Source organism: Dipodomys merriami, unplaced genomic scaffold (genome assembly GCF_024711535.1).
Source record: "Dipodomys merriami isolate MVZ:Mamm:240054 unplaced genomic scaffold, mDipMer1.0.p SCAF_81, whole genome shotgun sequence".
Lineage (NCBI taxonomy): Eukaryota > Metazoa > Chordata > Mammalia > Rodentia > Heteromyidae > Dipodomys > Dipodomys merriami.
Genome location: NW_027206413.1, coordinates 335,672 through 355,987, shown reverse-complemented (window position 1 = coordinate 355,987; position 20,316 = coordinate 335,672). Strand labels below are relative to the sequence as shown.

At 51.9% G+C, this 20,316-nt stretch overlaps 1 protein-coding gene across 7 annotated transcripts in view; it reads left to right on the top strand.

The window, feature by feature from the left end:
* LOC138819690 (dynamin-3) overlaps positions 1-20,316 on the top strand; it is a 421,025-nt gene that overhangs the window by 263,987 nt on the left and 136,722 nt on the right. The window contains exon 16 of one of the 7 annotated variants that reach the window (XM_070011197.1): positions 2,780-3,009. The exons of the other annotated variants lie outside the window; for them this stretch is intronic. Coding sequence (XP_069867298.1) covers positions 2,780-2,806 — 27 coding nt within the window. The 3' untranslated portion in view covers positions 2,807-3,009. Of the gene's footprint in view, positions 1-2,779; positions 3,010-20,316 lie in introns of those variants that run through there. 7 annotated transcript variants of the gene reach the window in all.

Genomic DNA, 20,316 nt, shown 5'->3' with positions numbered 1-20,316 from the left:
GTTAATTTTGCTCTAGACATGGATGGCTATGAGGAAACACACATGAGCAGGCAGTATTTTAAAGTAACTTAGTCAAAAGTTAACCTTTTCCAGAGGGTTACCGAGTAAGTAAGTAGGAGTCATTTGATCAGGGTCCTAAAAGAGGGTGAGCTAAGTCGCAGGTGGTCTTCGGGTGGAGCCCAGCCAGAATTCCTTGCTGTAATCTAGCCTGGCTATCTTAAGGGCATGACAAACATGGTGACATGACCGCCCCCCCCCACACCCCCTCAGCTGGGGCGTCTCTCCAGTGAACTCCAGAGGCTTTGGACTACACAGAAGTTTCTGGAACTATCAGACATTTGATAAAGCAGACGTGGCATAGGAGTCTTATGCAAAATCAGTTCAGTGGGGGCTGGCCAGATCCACTGTGAATAAATTCAGTAGATAAAGGTAGGATGGAGGAAAAACTCTTCAAAGAGAACTCAGCATGACTGCTTCACGTCCATCCGTCCATCTGTCCATCCGTCCGTGTGGGGTTGGGAGCAGGCGGGAGGGCAGCAGCCTTGGCAGGTGGCAGGGAAGTCATTGACAGATGAGCGTTGCATTTCTGGAAAACTCAGTCTTTATCTCAGATCACAGAGGCAGATGGGAAAGCAACAGATGTGAGACGCAGCAGTGCTTCTCGGGGAAGATTAAATGGCAGAGGAAATAGGGATCCCATTACCAAATAAGACAGGAGGAAAGCTCTGTGTCAGTGTGAGTAGATGGGCCGGCCAGCTGGGCGCCGGTCTGCGGTGCGGCTGTGGGTCTAGGGGTCCACGTCAAGCATCTGCTGCAGGAAGCTGAGGCCCATTAGATCGTGGCAATAACGAGCGCTTCCGTTGCGTGTTAGCAACGCGGTTCTGTGAGCGGAAGAAAAGTTCTCGTTGCATCTCAGAACTGCCGGGCTGTTGAAAATACTGTGACAACTTGGTGGAAAGGACTAAGGTTCAGGAAGAGTTCAGACGATGCAAACACCACACGGATGGCGGCATGGTGCCTTTGTGTCTTCAGCTCTCCGTATAGACGCAGCAGAGTATTCACACCAAGAATTGTTATTGTGGGGATTGTTCACACTGTTACACCCCCCCCTATAAGGAAACATTGATATAAGAAAGCAGCCAGCTAGATTTTTTTTTTGGGGGGGGGGTCCGGTTGTGGGGCCTGAACTCTGGGCCTGGGCGCTGTCCCTCAGCTCTTCAGCTCAAGGCTAACGCTCTACCACTTGAGCCACAGCGCCACTTCCGGCTTTTTTCATTTTGCTTATGTGGTGCTGAGGAATCGAACCCAGGGCCTCATGCATGCAAGGCAAGCGCTCTACCACTGAGCCACCTTCCCAGCCCCAGCCAGCTAGATTTTTAATCTATACATGAAAGATTTTCTTTGTTGTGGCAGTATTGGCCTTGCATTTCCTAGACTGGAACTCTACCACTCAGAGCATACCTACACCCGTTTGCTGTGTTGTGTGTGTGTGCGCACGCGTGTATGTATGTGTGTGCTGGTCCTGGGGCTTAAACTCAGGGCCAGGGCACTGCCCCTGGGCTTTTTTGCTCAAGGCCAATGCTCTATCACTTGAGCCATGGCTCCACTTCCAGCTCTTTGGTGGTTGATGGCTTCAAACTGTGATCCTCAGGTTGCATTTATGAGGTCCCAGCACCCAGCTTTCCTGTTATTTTTGAGATAGAGTTTCATGACCTTTTCTACCCAGGCTGGCTGTACACCCCGATCATTCTGCTGTAGACACCTGAATAGCTAGGGTTATAGCAAAAGATCTTCTTAATCAAAAGAAATTGGGACTGAAGTCAGAAGCACTAAGCTATAGTTCAAGACAACCTGAAGTTAGCACTGTAACTTCAAGACATATGCCTGCTTTGGGAGTCAGCTTCTTCATCTGTAAAGAAAAGTCTTAGATCCTATCAGTAATGAAAATTCTTGATTACCTAAATGCCACAGCCAAGGAAGAACCTGGTTAGAACACATGGTAATCACAGTACAATAAGAGCAGAAATTTCCTTGGGAAAAAAATTCCCATGTTTTTCGACTCATTCTGCCCACCCTTGTTAAAATGTTGACTATGATTGCTGTGTCTGGTGGTGTGTTTCTTTCAGATATCCACATAGCTCATCTCCTGTCTTTTTAAAGTCAATGGTCATCTGTGAGACCATTTGTCTTCTCTATTTAACTTGTGTACACAAACACACTCAAATCCACACCACCTGTCTAGGACTGTCTTTGACTCGCATACCCATCTCATACTTTAATTTTCGCTTTCTAATAGTCTAAAATATTGTATTTACTTTATTACTTATCCCTACCATTAGAAAACAAGTGGAGGGCAGGGGCTTGGTGGGTTTTGTTCATTGCATGAAATAGACCTTATCACATGGCTGGAGCTCACAGATGTTTGATTCTTAATCACCAAGTAGCTGAGAGGTTCTTGGCTGACTCTGAGTATATTCTTGAAGTGGGAATGGATAAACAAGAAAAGTCAGACATGTCCTGATTTTTTTCTAGTACTGGGCTTTGAACTTGACGCCCCTCTAGTCTTTTTGTGTTTGTTTTAGTTCGTTTCCAGGTAGGCTCTCTGCTTTCTTCCTGGGCTGGCTTCAGGCTTTTCATTCTTTACCTGTAGCGAGGGTTACACATAGCTGGGGCTCCTATAGGCATGTGCCCCCACACGCGACTTGTTCTTAGAATAAGATCTCGCTCTTTCTATTGGTCTGAAGAAGCCCTGCCTACTTACTTTTTTTTTTTTTTTCAGATTTGCCTAATCTTAAAAATCACTTGAGGTACTGGTTAAACGTACAGAACCCCAGGCCTTGCCCATGGGAAGGAAGAGTGTAACAAGAAGTTGGTGAAGGAATCGAGGCGTGTATCAAGGGCAGTGCCCACAAGTGGCAGAGAAGAGCAAGGCAGGGAGGCTGGGCGAGGAGGCCGGGGCGAGGGCGGCCTCTCGGAGCGAGGCCACTGTGGTGGTGGCAGTCACTTGCACAGAAGAAGAAAGAACTGGATCTTGGTTTGGGCTGAGAATCAGATATGTTTAACAAGAGAAAAACAAAACCATATTTAGGGGTTTGTTTTGTTGAATTTTATTATTGACAATGGCGCCAAAGAACCAGCATACAACCACTTGAACTAAATAGAACATTAGCAGAGTCCTAAACATTCAACCATGTGATGAAGAGAAAATTCCAGAAGAGATAGAACTCACTCATTCATTGAAAACTAGTACACAAACAAAATCTAGGGAAAAGATTTATTTACATTCCCTGTTCTTTTGTATTAAGTATCAGTTTCTTTTTCTGTCTAATCATGAGCAAAGCCAATCAAATTGTCTGGCTTAAATTGCACCCTTCTCTAGATTCATCTGCGGACCCCATTGTAGGCCATGCAGGATGTGCAAAAGCCCACAGAGCATCCCACGTGTACCACGAGTCCTTCCGGGTCTGTGACTTCACACGGGTCCTTCCGGATCTGTGACTTCACACGGGTCCTTCCGGGTCTGTGACTTCACACGGGTCCTTCCGGGTCTGTGATTTCACACGGGTCCTTCTGGGTCTGTGACTTCACACGGGTCCTTCCGGGTCTGTGACTTCACACGGGTCCTTCCGGGTCTGTGATTTCACACGGTCCTTCTGGGTCTGTGACTTCACATGGGTCCTTCTGGGTCTTTGCATTCATTGAAATCTGATTTTCCTCTCGGAATATCACATCTTCAACAATATTTCAATGAGCGATTCTTTTTTCTCCCTTAACTACATCTCCTCTTGATTATCTCAAACTCAAATTAACCCAGATGAAACACAGGGCTGGCGCTGGACGCCGGACCCTTCTTCATCACCCCACTCAGTACTGTAGCTGGGCCTCTGCAAGCCTCCTCTTCTCCACCCATCTTAGGCCAAGCTGCCTTTGGCTTCCTCCTTAGCTGTGGAAGCAGCTTGCCCCGGCTCCTCGGGGGCCTCTGCCTGTTCTCTCAGGTTTGGAAGGGCTTCCAGCTGCAGACGCAGCTCCGCCGGTCACCGCCTTGACCATCCCCCTTTTATCCGGACGTGGGGGCAGCAGCCAGGGCCGCTCTCCGTCTGTGCCGTCTTCGTTCACACATGTGTCAGGGTTGGTGGGACGCTCAGGAGGCACCCATGTTCCCCAAGGGAATGAAACCCAAAGTTCTTAGCTTCGTGCCCTTTGCCTACCAAGACCTTCGCCCACAGGAAGGACCCTCACAGGCTGCTCTGGCCTCCCTTCAGACCGAGATCGCCATCTGTCCTTTGGACGGATAGAGACTTGGCCTCTGGCTGGCGAGCAGGAGCAGACGTCCTTGTGAGCAGGGCTGGGCACGCTCCATGCTGCGCACACACCTGGCTGCTCCCTTGCTGACCGCATGACTCCTGCTGTGTCTACGCATTTGGCACACTTGATTGTGACACAGGTTTCCACTTTGGGTCTCAGACGAGGGCTAAATCACTGAGTTCATTTTAATGTTTTAGAACTCCATAGTAATCAAATGGAAACCACCTCACATAGGAAAGTATAGCTGTTCGCTGTTTAGTTTCAAAGTCAACCAGGTCTCCTTACCACCAGAGAGGAAGAAAGAGGATTCAACTGAAATTAATGTTTTGATGAAGATGAGGCAGATGGTAAATTAACCCGAGGGAAACAACCAAAAAAATCTATAATAAATAATCAGCTGGCCACATGCTAGCACTGAGACTCTTCCTGATTGGTGTTCAGTGACTTGGAAATTCTCTTCAGGGCAAACTGCGTTTTCGTTGCTTACTCACGTAAATTTTGAGGCCATAGATTAATTTCAAAACAAGAGCTTAAGACCATAAGGTAACCTCAGACTTCAGCTTTGTGGTTTTCAGACATTTTTTCCCCTCCTCATGTTTGTTTTAAAGCATTAGAAGTCTTTATCCAACCCTTTATTCAATCAAAAGCTCCTATGAAATCCCATTACATAAAATAAATAAAAGTGGGGCTGTTTGGGATAGAGTTGGGGGTCAGGATGAGCCCTTCCGCCTTGGGTTTCCGTCTCCAGAGTGGCCGTGTTAGGGCCTCCAGACACCCGGGACCTGGGTGGTCAGGGCTGGGGCCGGGGCCTGCACTCCGCTCCCATTCCTTACAGGAACAGACAGGTTCTGAGAGAGCACAAGGTATAGGCCAGGCCGGCAGATGGCCGGGTGCGAGGGCGGGGCCCTGACCAGGTCCCATGCTCCCTGAGCCATCGATTCCTGCAACCGCCTTGGGTGGTGGCCGCTCCATCGCCCAGACTTTGTCTTTCCTCGTCTCTGGTGTTAGCACATGCAGCAGGCAGGCCTTACCTGAACTTACCTGAGTGTTTTGAGACCTTCTCTAAACTTGCAACCTAGCAACTGTTACCACATGGCCATAGTTTTCTGGCCTAACTCCATAGCCTATCTCCTAGTATGATGCTTTTTTTTTTTTTTTTTTTTTTTGGTCAGTCATGGGTCTTGAAGTCTGGGCCTGGGCACTGTCCCTCAGCTCTTCAGCTCAAGTCTAGCGCTCTACCACTTAAGCCGCAGCACCACTTCTGGTTTTCTAGTGGTTTATTGGAGATAAGAGTCTCACAGACTTTCCTGCCCGGGCTGGCTTTAAACCGTGATCCTCAGATCTCAGTCTCCTGAGTAGCTAGGATGACAGGCGTGAGCCACCAGCGCCCGGGTGAGTTTCCATATTTTTATATAAAATGCATTATCATGTTAGAGACATGTCAATTCTGAGAACCATGTTTCATTTTAGTTTTCATAGGTAACTTAGGGAAATAAAAGCTTGAAACAACTGAACGACACATACATACACACAATTTACTTACACTGCAATTGTGTATGTGTCTGTATGTGTCTGTATGTGTGTGTCTGTGTGTCTGTGTATGTGTGTATGTGTGTGTCTGTGTATGTGTGTATGTGTGTGTATGTCTGTATGTGTGTCTTGTGTATCTGTGTATGTATATCTGTTTGTGTGTGTGTATCTGTGTATGTATATCTGTGTGTATCTGTGTGTATCTGTGTATGTGTGTGTGTATGTGTATCTGTGTATGTATATCTGTGTGTGTCTGTGTGTATCTGTGTATGTGTGTGTGTCTGTATGTGTGTGTCTCTGTGTATGTCTGTGTGTATCTGTGTATGTGTATCTGTGTGTGTGTGTGTGTGTGTGTCTGGGGGGGTTGGTTATGTCTTGGAATGATTTTTACAGATTTACACAGGTAAGTATTATTCACTTCTTGTTGAGCTTATTTCCAAGTATTTCCCAGTAAAAACCCTTTGTCCACTTACTGGTTGATTTGAGAACAATCCCATGAGCTGAGTCTAATGAATTATTTTTAATTCCATTAAAATTTTGACCAGATACTTCTTTTGCCGTTTCCATCATAGAGGATATGTTTTCCATGCAGCTCTGCTCACACGGCGCCTCAGAATGAATCCTGTAACAGTCATTCCTAAGTAACATCGCACCCATCTGCGTGCAGTTCCCATGGAGACCAGTTTGATAAAGATTTTGCAGTAAATCATCCAATGAGATAGACTTTTAGTTATTTCCCAATCTTACCTAAGAAGAAGAAACACAGCTGGGTAATCGCCATGAACTTAGACTCCCTGCGAATAAGAAAAACTCAGTTCAAACAGCTGTTATGCCAGATTCTCATTCAACCAACAAACCCGCACTAGAAATACTTCACTCTCTTGAGTGTCATATTATTTCATAGGTGATACAGATGCAAAACAAACAATTGAAACATATGTTCTGAAACAGTGAAATTCGACAGAGTTCACACCAAATGGTGATTAAGTAGCAGGTGGATGTGTGTCTGCATCGTCGTTAGCGATTATTTGTAACACTCTAACCCCTCTCATAGGTGGCCCATGAACACTCAGCAGTAAGCCCAGATGAAGCAGAGTTTCTATTTCTGGTACCTCTGAACTCAGGACCTCACAGTTCCTTGGTTTGCTTTCCCAGCGAGGGCTCTAACCACTTGAGCCCCAGCTCAGCTTTTACTGGCTGTTTTGAAGAGGGAGTCTCCTGGACTTCCTGCCTGAGTTGGTTTTGAACCACAATCCTCTATATCTTAGCCTCTTGAGTACCTAAGATTATAGATGTAAGCTAACTCTTCAGTTAACTCTTTTCCCCCTCTGGCTATGTAAATGTGGTCTATAGTTTCTAACTTCCAAGAGCCGCTTTTGGAATTTAAAATCTCAAGTGATTACTGAAAAATTTGGAGGTAATCTTAAATAGACATGTTGAAGTTCTTTTTACAACAACTTAAAGATTTAAAATATGGTTTAGGGGAGAATAACTGAGTTGGTGGTATGCAATAATAACTGTGTCATGGGCTTGGACAGAACTCTGTGGTAGAGCACATGCCTAGCAGGTGCAAGGCCCTGCCAGCACCAAAACTAACTGTATCCTTTACCAACTCGTATACGCATATTACAATAAAGCTGAGCATATTCACACACACACTCACACACACAATGGTGGGCTCCTAGAACTTGTAGTTCCTTCCCGCGACGCCCCTGCTGTTTCTCTTCTGCTGGAGCTGTGCAGACTCCTCTCTCTGTGTGCCGCACCATTCCCATCTTCTGCCAATGCTGCTTCTTATCTAAGCTAATTATTGTGTATAGAAGTTCTTGTGCTTTACTTTTGCCCTTGCTTCCCAGTGGTACTGAAGGATTTGCTATTGCTGTTGTTATTTTGCTTTTAATTCTTTCACCAGAGAAGTTCACATTCTCACTTCGTGCTTAACCTGAAGCTCTGGTGACCACAGCACCATGCTGTGGTGTTGGCTGATTGGTCTGCACTCTGAGGCTCTATGTTCCCTCCTCTGTAAGAACCAGCTAGGCTTCTCCGTACAGACAAAACTCCTGAGCAGGACACATACCAAAGAAGAGTTTTCTTCACTAGATGAAGCCATGGACACGATACCACTCCCGGGAATGGCCATGAAGCCTCCAGCTGCTCCTGGGATACGGGGCAGCCAGGATAAACTAGACTAGCATCCGCTGGATCTATGGCTGCTTCCCTTCACGACACGGTACAGCTGTGCTTCGTAAGTTTGCGTGTTGTCTCAGGAGACTGGTTGCTCTTCCTGGTACTCTGCTAAGGAAGTGTCATATTTAACCTCTCCACACCCCACTACCACATAGGACAAATGCTATTTGAAAAGAAGGATGAATACATGTGATAGAAGTAGGGTTTTTTTTAAAGTTAAACTGTTGCATTATGGGAATATTCTTTCTTACATGTAGTTTCATTTTTATTATTCCAGCTTGAGGGTTAAAATTTCCACAGGGCATGTCTCCTGCCACAACTATAGAATTTCTGTACTTTCTCACTTGTCTTGATTTTTATTTTTTGTCAGCTATGGGACTTGAACTCTGGGCCTGGGCGCTGTCCCTCAGCTCTTCAGCTCAAGGCTAGTGCTCTACCACTTGAGCCACAGCACCACTTCCAGTTTTCTGGTGGTTTACTAGAGATAAGAATTTCACAGACTTTCCTGCCCAGGCTGACTTTGAACCGCGGTCCTCAGATCTCAGCCTCTCTGATCTCAGATCTCTCTGAGTAGCTAGGATTACAGGCGTGAGCCACGGGGCCCGGCTGATATAGTGATTTTTATCCATGAATAAGTTGGGTTATTTGGTAGTCAGTGGATGGTGTGTTGTGTGCATGATCAGATGCTGTGAGTACTGGGGAAAACCTGGAGCTACTTGGGTAAAAACACTTCCCAGGAAGCAGATGGGTGGATAAGTACACAAGTATGCAGTAAGCGGAAGCAGCAAGGCTGAGAGAGTAAGTGCACCTGGCTGGTGGGAGAGGTCACACCGTCTGTCATTCACTCAGCAAATACATAGGAGCTTCCCCTCCGCCCTCTCCTGTGCGGATTTCTGTAAGGTGTTACAAATCACATGCCATTTCTCTCTCCTTGGCCGGTTCCTCCTCCTCCCTTTCCTTTCTCCTCTTCTTTGTCTTCCTTCTCTTGTTCCTCTTTTCCTCCTTCTCTTCCTTCTTTTTCTTCCTTGGCTTTTTCCTACTCTCTCTCCTCCTGCTGCTGCTTCCCCTTCTCTTTCTCCAGCTCTTCACTCCTTCTTCTTCCTCCTTCCCCTTCTTTATGTAATCTGTTAAGAAGATAAAAGCAACTCTCAGCCGTCGGGATCATACAAACATAAGCCACGTCCAGACCTAATCTTCAGGACTGAAGTTTGTAACTACTGCTCTATTCAAAACCCAAGCCTAAATAATTCTTAATTATAATCTTTGCAAGAACAACCGGCCACTCTTTCCTATTTGGGGTGAAATAGCCAAGTTTATCTTTTTAAATAAGACATGCTATGTCCTAGGTGAGCCTACAAAAGTAGTGTTGCAGTTGAAGAACTAGGGGGTTAGGGAAAGACAGGGTGTATTAGAAGACAACATAATTCTAACTATGTTAGTTTTATTTTGAGTAGATGCTATTGCTTTTTAACATGGGCATTTCACAATAAAGGAAATATGAGCTCTACCATTTTATATAATAGAATTTTCAAACAGAGATGTAGTTATTCTGAGTAATTGAGTAAAAATGGTTACATTTAATTTGGAGAAGGAGGGGGAGCTGGAAGAAGATGAGGAAGGGGTGGGGAGAGACAGAGGAGGACGGAGAGAGGATGGGCCATGTTCCCATGGCGGGACAGAAGCAGACCTGTTGTTCGTCTCCTTGGCTGCCTTGGAGCCCTGCTGGTCTGGCTTTGGAAGTCTGATGTGAACGGGACCGAGCCTCACTTTCACGGTGCTCTGGCCATTAGCTTCTTGAGGATTTGTGAACATGATGCATCTTTTCTTACCTGGACACCACATTTCTTAGACAGAGTTCTCCCTTCTCTTCCTGTGTTTCCCTTATTCTTTCTCTCGTGGGAGGTTTGGCAGTGTTGTGTGTTAAACCGCAGTATCTCTCATTCTTCCATGGCTTTCGCTCTGAGCCACACTAACTTACTATTTTACCAACCTAGCAGATAATTTGCAGCAAAAGTTAAGCACAGGTTCAATTACACGTGTCAGTATGAATTAGACAAATGTCACTGTGATGCTTTCAAGAGTCCCTCTTTTAAACAGTACCTTTTCCCCCGAGAAGATGAAAAATGCTCTTACAACGAGTGCCTCTTTGTTCCCATAAAGCTTGGTTTATTTGTTTTCTTTCTTCAGGCTGAGGATGGAGGTTAGGTGTTATTCTCCCTGCTTTCCATATGGTGAAATTGGAGCACACAAGCAGGCCGCCCGCCCCCCCTCCCCCCCGCCGGGACGCCCAGCATCAGCCCGGGCTGAGGCCTCCCAGGTGCCAGAGCCTGAATGGTCATTCCCAGGGTGGTCACACACCCAAGCAGTGCCTACAACTTCACTCCCATTTAAAAGTCAAGGCCCTTTATTTGTGCATTCCTGTTCTGAATGCATCAGACCTTTTAGGAGAAGTTCAAATATACATTTCCAAAGCCCATGTTTCCTTAGCTTGGATGTTGTACAGCCCTGCTTTTAAAGATGAGTCTGCATTAATTCAGAATACAAACGCTATTTTTATTCATATTACTTAAATATGTAAAAACAGAACACTGATTTATTTGACAGATCCTCAAAACTAGAAACACCATATGCTAAATTGATACATTAAAAAGGCAAGCCAAAATAACAGTTCCAAATCAAGCAGAAGCATATTGCTGAAACTTGAGCGGATAGACAGGGATCCTGTGAGACATGATGTTCTTCCAGGTCACAGAGTTCTCTGGTCAGCAGACATGTGTTCTGGGTGCGAGGCATAGGTTCCTTTGAGATGGCTTGCCCGGGGATCCCTAGACTGAGTGAGTGCTCTCGCGTCTCTCTGCGGTTTTCTCCCCTTGGAGTATGTACTTTCTACACACCAGAGTACTATATTTTCATTTGGAGGAAAGTGTTGGTATCTGTCTCTCTTCCATTGTATGAGTATACTATAAACAAATGACTACTAGTTGGCACAAATGCACACACAGACTAAAACTGAATGGCAGTGTTCAGTGTATAACATGGTTCCACAGACAATCCCCAAAATCCCTTGTACTAATGGCTTTAAATACGAACACAACATGTCTCTGCAGCTGTCCTGAGCATGCACAGGGTGAGAGCGCAGGGTGCTGTGCGGGGGGAACTCTGCTTCCAACTTGCTGGAGGAGCCTCTGAGTTCTCACGTCCGTCCTTAGACCTTCAGTTACCTGTGCGGAGAACTGGAGGACAACTCTAACGAAGGACCTCCCCTGTCAGACTGCTAAAGCATTCGGCCCTTTGGTAGATGGAAGGACCAAACGATCCAAATGAATGGCACACATAGGATCTTGGGGAAATGATTAGTAACAGTTGATTCTCTAGGAGATGTGACTTTATCACAGCAATAACTGCGTGTAGCAAAGCCTAGAAGCAAGAGAAGAATGGGTGAGTTCTCATAGCATCTGAAGTGCCTGTGTGTGCACGGAGGGGAAAGCACACAGACATGCAGGGCACTTGGAGCCAGCTGGCCATGCAGAGCCAGAGGAGGACGAGAAGACGCATTTCAGGACGGAGCAGAGGGAGAAGGTTAAACAAGGAGGCCACGGCATTACTGTCCCAGCCCATCTTGCTTTGGAATCAGCAGAAAAGCAATGCTGCCTGCATTGAAGAGGTTGTAGAACAGAGTTAGTGTGGAGATGTCTCAGACCAGATGGTTTCTTAGCCAGGGCTTCTCTGTTTTGTATCTTTTCTTCAGCCGTCCCCAGGCTCCTCTCTAATCTCTTCTGCGCGGTGCAGTGTGGGAGCAGGCCGCGGAGGCTGAGGCCCGCAGCCTCCATCTCTCCCGCAGCCCTCCCGCTCTCCCGGATCTATAATCCGTCTTCCTTGAATGAGAAGGCCTAGGACAGCCGGGCGCCGGTGGCTCACGCCTGTCATTTTAGCTACTCAGGAGGCTGAGATCTGAGGATCGCGGTTCGAAGCCAGTCCTGGCGAGACTCCTATCTCCAATTAACCACTCAGAAACTGGAAGTGGTGCTGTGGCTCCGTGTGGTAGAGCCCCGAGTCCCAGCCCCCGGCTGAGGTGCTGTCCTGCCTGTCCCGCGCGTTTCCCTCCTGGCCACGGCGTTCCCTGGCCATTTCCCGCTGGCTGCTTCGGGAGCTTACAGCGCAGAGGCCTGCGGCCTGGGCATTTGTGTTGAAGAGAAAGCGCTGTGCTCGCGTCCAGGGCTGAGGGGCACTGAAGGTTCCTGGGTTTCTCGGGGTTCCTCAGCGACTCCTCAGACCCTCTACGATGCATGATTGTCAGCTTTATAGAGACAGAGTGAGTGGCTGGCTGAGACTGCACGCGCCCCTGGTGGATGAACTCCAGTTGATGGGTGGCCGGCCTCCTCTCGGCACCGTCCCTCCTTCCGTGCCCTGGCAGGCCTCCTGCGCAGGCCCGGGACGCAGAGCCCGCTGCCTCCCTGGTGATGGGCTTCTCATGTCCCCCCCTGTTCCTTTTCTGCCCTCCGCAGCTTCCTTTCTCCTCTCCTATTGTAAGTGTGTGCGTGTGCGTGTGTGTGCGTGTCCTCTGGTCCTTTCTCCCTTCCACGGATTCTCTTACCCTGTTCTGTGTGTGCGTGTGCATGTGTGAGTTCATGTGCTCAGTGATGCTGTCCTCCCCTCCGGAACGCAGCGGGCAGGCTGGGAGTCGCAGCCTGCGGGGGGCCCGCTGCCGCTCTTCCCCTCGCCGAAGCTGTTGGAGCTGCAGACACCAGCTGTGCCTGGGGCACCGGCCAGGAGCGCTCTGGAGTCCAGGGCTGCGTCTCAGAAGGTGCGGGAGGCCCTTCCTCCCGTTCCTGCTGAGAACCTTCGCGTCTTGGAACAGGGGAGCCGCTCACAGCCGTCATGGCTCTCCCCTCCCCTCCCCAAACGCATATTAGCAGATGGAAACATTTTCAAAAACATACAGCTCACAGTGCTCCAGAGGACCTCGAGTCCATGTCTCCCTATGCTCAGCGTTTCCACGCTGGGGGGATGGGTGATGGGGGGATGGGGGGGATGGGTGATGGGGGGATGGGGGATGGGGGATGGGGGATGGGGGGGATGGGTGATGGGGGTGGGGTGATGGGGGATGGGGATGATGGGGGATGGGGGTGATGGGGGGATGGGGGTGATGGGGGTGGGGTGATGGGGGATGGGGATGATGGGGGATGGGGGTGATGGGGGTGGGGTGATGGGGGGATGGGGGATGGGGGGTGATAGGGGATGGGGGTGATGGGGGATGGGGGTGATGGGTGTTGGGGGGATGGGGGAGTAGGGGGATGGGGGATGGGGGGATGGGTGATGGGGGGATGGGGGATGGGGGATGGGGGTGATGGGGGATAGGGGATGGGGGTGATGGGGGTGATGGGGTGATGGGGATGGGGTGATGGGGATGGGGTGATGGGGATGGGGGATGGGGGGGATGGGGGGATGGGGGATGGGGGGATGGGGGGTGGGGGGATGGGGGTGATGGGGGATGGGGGATGGGGATATGGGGGATGGGGGTGATGGGGGATAGGGGATGGGGGATGGGGGTGATGGGGGTGGGGGTGATGGGGGATGGGGGTGATGGGTGTTGGGGGGATGGGGGAGTAGGGGGATGGGGGATGGGGGGATGGGTGATGGGGGGATGGGGGATGGGGGATGGGGGTGATGGGGGTGGGGGATGGGGGTGGGGTGATGGGGTGATGGGGGTGGGGGATGGGGGTGGGGTGATGGGGGTGGGGGATGGGGGTGGGGTGATGGGGGATGGGGGGATGGGGGGGATGGGGGATGGGGGGATGGGGGTGGGGTGATGGGGGTGGGGGATGGGGGTGGGGTGATGGGGGTGGGGTGATGGGGGTGGGGGATGGGGGTGGGGTGATGGGGGTGGGGTGATGGGGGTGGGGTGATGGGGGTGGGGGATGGGGGTGGGGTGATGGGGATGGGGGGATGGGGGCTGGGGGCTGGGGGTGGCAGCTTTGGTGTCCGCCTGCGGCTGGGTCACCGAGGACGGGGCAGCGGGTAACTGCTCACCCACCGCGGAGGGGATTGTCGGAACTGTGCGTGCGACGCCTTCCTGGCCCCGTTTCTCAGAGGAGTCAGAAACACACTGGCTTGTGCACAGGGCGCTCTAAGTCAACCTTGCAGAAATGCATGGAGCACTCGGCCAAAAAAGCCGTGTGCGCAGAGCGCTGCGTGGCCCGTCCGCGCGTGACGCCGTCACAGGGAGCGCGGCGACGCTGCGTGGCCCGTCCGCGCGTGACGCCGTCACAGGGAGCGCGGTGACGCTGCGTGGCCCGTCCGCGCGTGGGGCCGTCAGGGGAGCGCGGTGACGCTGCGTGGCCCGTCCGCGCGTGGGGCCGTCAGGGGAGCGCGGTGACGCTGCGTGGCCCGTCCGCGCGTGGGGCCGTCAGGGGAGCGCGGTGACGCTGCGTGGCCCGTCCGTGCGTGACGCCGTCACAGGGAGCGCGGTGACGCTGCGTGGCCCGTCCGTGCGTGACGCCGTCACAGGGAGCGCGGTGACGCTGCGTGGCCCGTCCGCGCGTGACGCCGTCACAGGGAGCGCGGTGACGCTGCGTGGCCCGTCCGCGCGTGGGGCCGTCACGGGGAGCTTGGTTCCGAGGCCGCGGGTCCTCTTCCCGAGTCGGAGGCGCGCGGCGTTTTCCCGCGTTTTACGGCAGCGCTGCCGCTGTGGCCCCGGTTCGAAAGTGTCTTCTTTTAAAACCGCGCAAGCTGCCGGGCGGCGCAGCAATGAGGGGGGGCGGCCAGGGGGCGCGCGGGTGCGGGTGCGGGAGCGCCGGCCAGGCCCCACGCGGGTGCGGGTGCGGGAGCGGGAGCGCCGGCCAGGGCCCCGCGCGGGTGCGGGTGCGGGTGCGGGAGCGCCGGCCAGGGCCCACGCGGGTGCGGGTGCGGGAGCGCCGGCCAGGGCCCATGAGGGTGCGGGTGCGGGAGCGGGTGCGGGAGCGCCGGCCAGGCCCCACGCGGGTGCGGGTGCGGGAGCGCCGGCCAGGGCCCATGAGGGTGCGGGTGCGGGAGCGGGTGCGGGAGCGCCGGCCAGGGCCCATGAGGGTGCGGGTGCGGGAGCGCCAGCCAGGGCCCCGCGCGGGTGCGGGTGCGGGAGCGGGTGCGGGTGCGGGAGCGCCGGCCAGGGCCCACACGGGTGCGGGAGCGCCGGCCAGGCCCCCGGGAGCGCCGGCCAGGCCCCACGCGGGTGCGGGTGCGGGAGCGCCGGCCAGGCCCCCGGGAGCGCCGGCCAGGGCCCACACGGGTGCGGGAGCGCCGGCCAGGCCCCCGGGAGCGCCGGCCAGGCCCCGGCCCGCGGCCTCGAGGGCGCCGCCCCCCGGCGGGCTGCCAGGTGACCCCGGCCTGAGCCGGCATGCCACCGGGCGCTTCTCCCGGTCCTGCCCCTCCTTCACCGGCTGTGTCCTTGCGAAGCGACTAGGCTCTTCCTCTTCGCATACTGGAAGTTGTTACTTCACATGTCACAAACATGTTATCGACTGTGATTCTTGTGTATGAGCTGGGCTGGGACTCAGCCCGCGTGCTGTCCATCACCTGAGCTGTAGCTCCACGTCAGGCTCACAGACTTTCCTGCCCGGGCTGGCTTTGAACTGAGATCCTCAGATCTCAGTCTCCTGAGTAGCTAGGATGACAATGTGAGCCAGGCTTGTATGTCACATTTTTTCCTGGTTCAAGATTCTTTCTTTGAAAAGTTCAGGAATTGCAACACTACATATATAGTAGATATAATACACGCTACATATATGATAGGATATATCACACACTCACGCTTCACATAAGATTTTATTTTATTTCTGTAGTATTACTACTATTGTTTTGCTTTTCCATTTTGGTCAAGTCTTAAAAATACAAGTTTACTGACTGAATCTTCTCTGGCTACATTCAGTGGAAAAGCATTTATTAAGGGGGATAAATTGCTCCGAGAACCATTGAGAAGGAAAAAACATTATAGAACTAGTTTGAATTTCCAGGAGTAGTTCCAGAAAGAAAATTCCAGAACTGAGACTGCCGAGGCCCGTGTGCCTCCACGACTGGGAGGGAAGCTGTACCTCAGGCAGCCACCACCGGGCATCCAGAGCCAGCCAGAGCCACCCCGGGCCGTGCGCCCCGCGCCTGCCACCTTCCCCGCGGACAGGACTGTATCTGATTGGCTGCGACTGGGATCAGGGGCTGGAGCTAGATGAGCAAGATTAGAAAGGGGAAGAAGGTTTTGAATGTGCTGAGGTCCCCACCCCAGAATCCACTGGGCAGATCGCCTTGACTTGTGTGATCTATAATGCCAGCCATCACACTGGGCTCCTTAGAAACTCTGTGTGGGGACTTGTAGAACACAAGGCCTACCTAGAAGATGATCAGGAAGCAAGCTGACTTTTCCATTCAACTCTGAGTATACAGACTTTTTTGCAGTAATTTTTTTACTTCTGCGGGTCTTGGCTAAGAGAATGTCTGCTGTCAGTGCAGGGACAGGAAAGTCCATCTGGCTGCTGACGACCTGGGGCAGGGCAGGATTGTAGACTTTCACTAATTTCTCTCTCTCTCTCTTTTTTTAATTGTCAGTTGTGGGCCTTGAACTCAGGGCCGAGGTGCTGTCCCAAGCCTCTTTGGGCTCAAAGCTAGCACTCGGCCACTTCCAGTTGTTGAGTGGTTAATTGGGGATACGAGTGTCAAGTAGGAGAAAATTGAGGGAAGGGGTAGCAAATTGGACAAGAAATGTGCTCATTACCTTACTTATGTAACTGTGACCCCTCTGTACATCACCTGACAATAAAACAAAAGTCTCATGGGGACTGTTCTGCCTGGGCTGGCTTTGTCCTGCGATCCTCAGATCTCAGCCTCCCAAGTAGCCAGGATGACAGGCGTGAGCCACCAGTACCCGGCTAATTTCTCTTATTCTCCTACCCATCCTGGCGCCTCTAAATCTGAAGTATCCGTGGGGTATTGTGTTCCTGTGTCCTGCTGGAGGTTAGAAATGAGACGCTGTGGGGGGAGAAGGTGACCTTGTGTTAGCAGTGGCTGCAGCTACTTCTGTGTGGACACTGGCTGCGCCTCTGCTCCCGCCCACAGTGCATTCTCTTTTAGAGATTCCAGGTGCTTCAAGTGAAGCACAGCCCGGGTGGGTGGCTCCCCCCCCCACCCCCCATCTCCTCCTCTCAGGGAAGGGGGCAGCCCTTCTTTTATGCTAATTCAGCGCATACGTCTCTGCCTTTTGAAGGTACCTGGTTTCCTGTTTTTGCCCTTCTCATTTTTTTCCTCTTCATGAATCAATATCAAATTTTAAAATCCTTTCTCCCCTTGTGACAGGGAGTTTGGGGGAGGTGAAGGAAACCTGCACGGGGCCAGCCTGACCACCTTTGCTTTGACCTTTCAGTGTATTCTTTGGTTTGCTCATCATTATCAGTCTTGTGCCTTGCACAAATGCTTACATATGAATATTTCTTTAAGGATTAATATACAGATTAAGCATAAACACTTGAGGGAAAAGCTTTTGTGTTCTCATTCTCCAGCTTTAGTGCTTTTGTCAATAGGGGTAGAGAAAGGCCTCACTTTGAAGGTATTAGATGGGCCTGGAAATACAGGACAGTCCGTGCAAAGTCAACCTCAAATCATTGCTCGAGAATGGGATGAGGATGGAGGCAGGCCTGCTGCAGCGGGAAGGGCTGTGTAGGGGATGCAGAGGTTGAACTGGGCCCTGGAATGGGATGAGGATGGAGGCAGGCCTGTGGCGTTGGGAAGGGCTGTGTAGGGGATGCAGAGGTTGAACCGGGCCCTGGAATGGGATGAGGATGGAGGCAGGCCTGTGGCGTTGGGAAGGGCTGTGTAGGGGATGCAGAGGTTGAACTGGGCCCTGGAATGGGATGAGGATGGAGGCAGGCCTGTGGCGTTGGGAAGGGCTGTGTAGGGGATGCAGAGGTTGAACCGGGCCCTGGAATGGGATGAGGACGGAGGCAGGCCTGTGGCGTTGGGAAGGGCTGTGTAGGGGATGCAGAGGTTGAACCGGGCCCTGGAATGGGATGAGGATGGAGGCAGGCCTGTGGCGTTGGGAAGGGCTGTGTAGGGGATGCAGAGGTTGAACCGGGCCCTGGAATGGGATGAGGACGGAGGCAGGCCTGTGGCGTTGGGAAGGGCTGTGTAGGGGATGCAGAGGTTGAACCGGGCCCTGGAATGGGATGAGGACGGAGGCAGGCCTGTGGCGTTGGGAAGGGCTGTGTAGGGGATGCAGAGGTTGAACCGGGCCCTGGAATGGGATGAGGACGGAGGCAGGCCTGTGGTGTTGGGAAGGGCTGTGTAGGGGATGCAGAGGTTGAACCGGGCCCTGGAATGGGATGAGGATGGAGGCAGGCCTGTGGCGTTGGGAAGGGCTGTGTAGGGGATGCAGAGGTTGAACCGGGCCCTGGAATGGGATGAGGATGGAGGCAGGCTTGCTGCAGCGGGAAGGGCTGTGTAGGGGATGCAGAGGTTGAACCGGGCCCTGGAGACTTGGTGGGAGCCAGAAAGCGGGCGCAGCCTCCAGTGGGGGATGTGCGGATGACCAGTTCTATTCCCGCCTGGTGGAGATGCTCCATGTTGGCCCAGGCCAGAGGACCCCTGTCCCCGACACTGGGTTTTCCTTGGGCCTAACCGGAGACGCCACTGGACAGGAGCAATTTCTTCCGCACCAGAGAGAAAGTAAGGAATAGCCAGGTGCCGGTGGCTCACGATGTCATCCTAGCTACTGAGGAGGCTGAGCCCTGAGGATCACGGTTCAAAGCCAGCCCAGGCAGAAAAGTCCGTGAGACTAATCTCTAATGAACCACTAGAAAACCGGAAGTGGTGCCATGGCTCAAGTGGTAGAATGCTCGCTCAGCTGAAGAGCTGAGGGACAGCACCCAGGCCCAGAGTTCAAAACCCAGGACCACTGGGCTGGGAAGGTGGCTCAGTGGTAGAGCACTTGCCTTGCACGCATGAGGCCCTGGGTTTGATTCCTCAGCACCACATAAGCAAAAAGAAAAAAGCCGGACGTGGCGCTGTGGCTCAAAGTGGTAGAGCGCTAGCCTTGAGCTGAAGAGCTGAGGGACAGTGCTCAGGCCCAGAGTTCAGGCCCCACGACGGACCCACAAAAAAAAAAAAGACCCAGGACCAACCAAAACAAAAAAAAAGTAAGGAAATATCATTGAGAAGCCAACCCGCTGGTTCACAGATGTCCTTCACCATTCAAAATGTAGTTCTGATTAAAGCAGGGGTGAAGAGCGTTTCATACTTATGCAGCTCTATAGTTGTGACTTCTTAATAGCAAGAAACACCAGGTCTTAGTTTTCAACAGCATGTGGAACTAGTATTCTGGCATTGTCAGTATTTTTATAAAACTCTCTCTTTTCACCTTGGTATTTTGATTATTTCACAAGTCACTTATCATCTCTGCATCCTAATCTAGCACCGTGTTTTCTGACTGTCTACTACCATCCCCCGTTAATGAGCTTATGGCCGGGTAGCAAAGTCAGAGCAGCAGAGCATAAACTGGTGCAGTGATCAGCCCTCGCTGGGTGATGGTGGCCCCAGATTTGCTTCTGTCCATAGGAGTTTGTCGTGGAGTTGAAAAGGCAAAGCATCCGCTCATCCGGGTGACACACTTGTGTGCTTGGGAAATGAGACAGGAGTCTCACATCACAGAGAGTGAATTGTGCCAGTAGCCTCATGGGACCAGCCTGGGCTGGGGTCCCGCAGGAGGCAGTGGAGGGCAGGGTGTGTGTGTGTGAGGGCCAGGCCGCCACAGAGCTGCGGGGGGGGGGGGGGGGGAATGTTTGTAAACCTGGGCCAGGTGCGTTCTCAGCCAGGTAGGCAGGGCAGGGCAGGGGGTCACTGAACTGGAAGGCTCAGGAAATTATGCCTGTGGCTCCAGAGATTGCTTAGTTAGGGGAGCAAGATGGAGCGATAATCAGTAGGGGAGAAATAAGAAAAGAGGCAAGCAAGTTCCAGGCAGCTGTATGCCAGGGCGGAGTCCCAGCCCCGGGACACACTCGGAGAATAAGATTCGCACATGGTCTAGACTGTGGACGAGGTATCTGGACTTTCTTGTGTGCAGGCCTCAAACGCGTTTCTTGACCAGGCCTTGGAGGTGCTGCCGGGGCGAGAGGGGGTCCAGTGGCCCCCTCCCCCAGGTGGTGTCCTCCCCCCCACCCCCGGCCCGTGTGAGTCGGAGGAGCTCCACCTTCAAATCTACGCAATGCATTAGACTTTCGTATCTGAGCCTATTTTTAAGGGACTCTGCTGATTTCAAAATATGGAATGGGAAGAAAACAA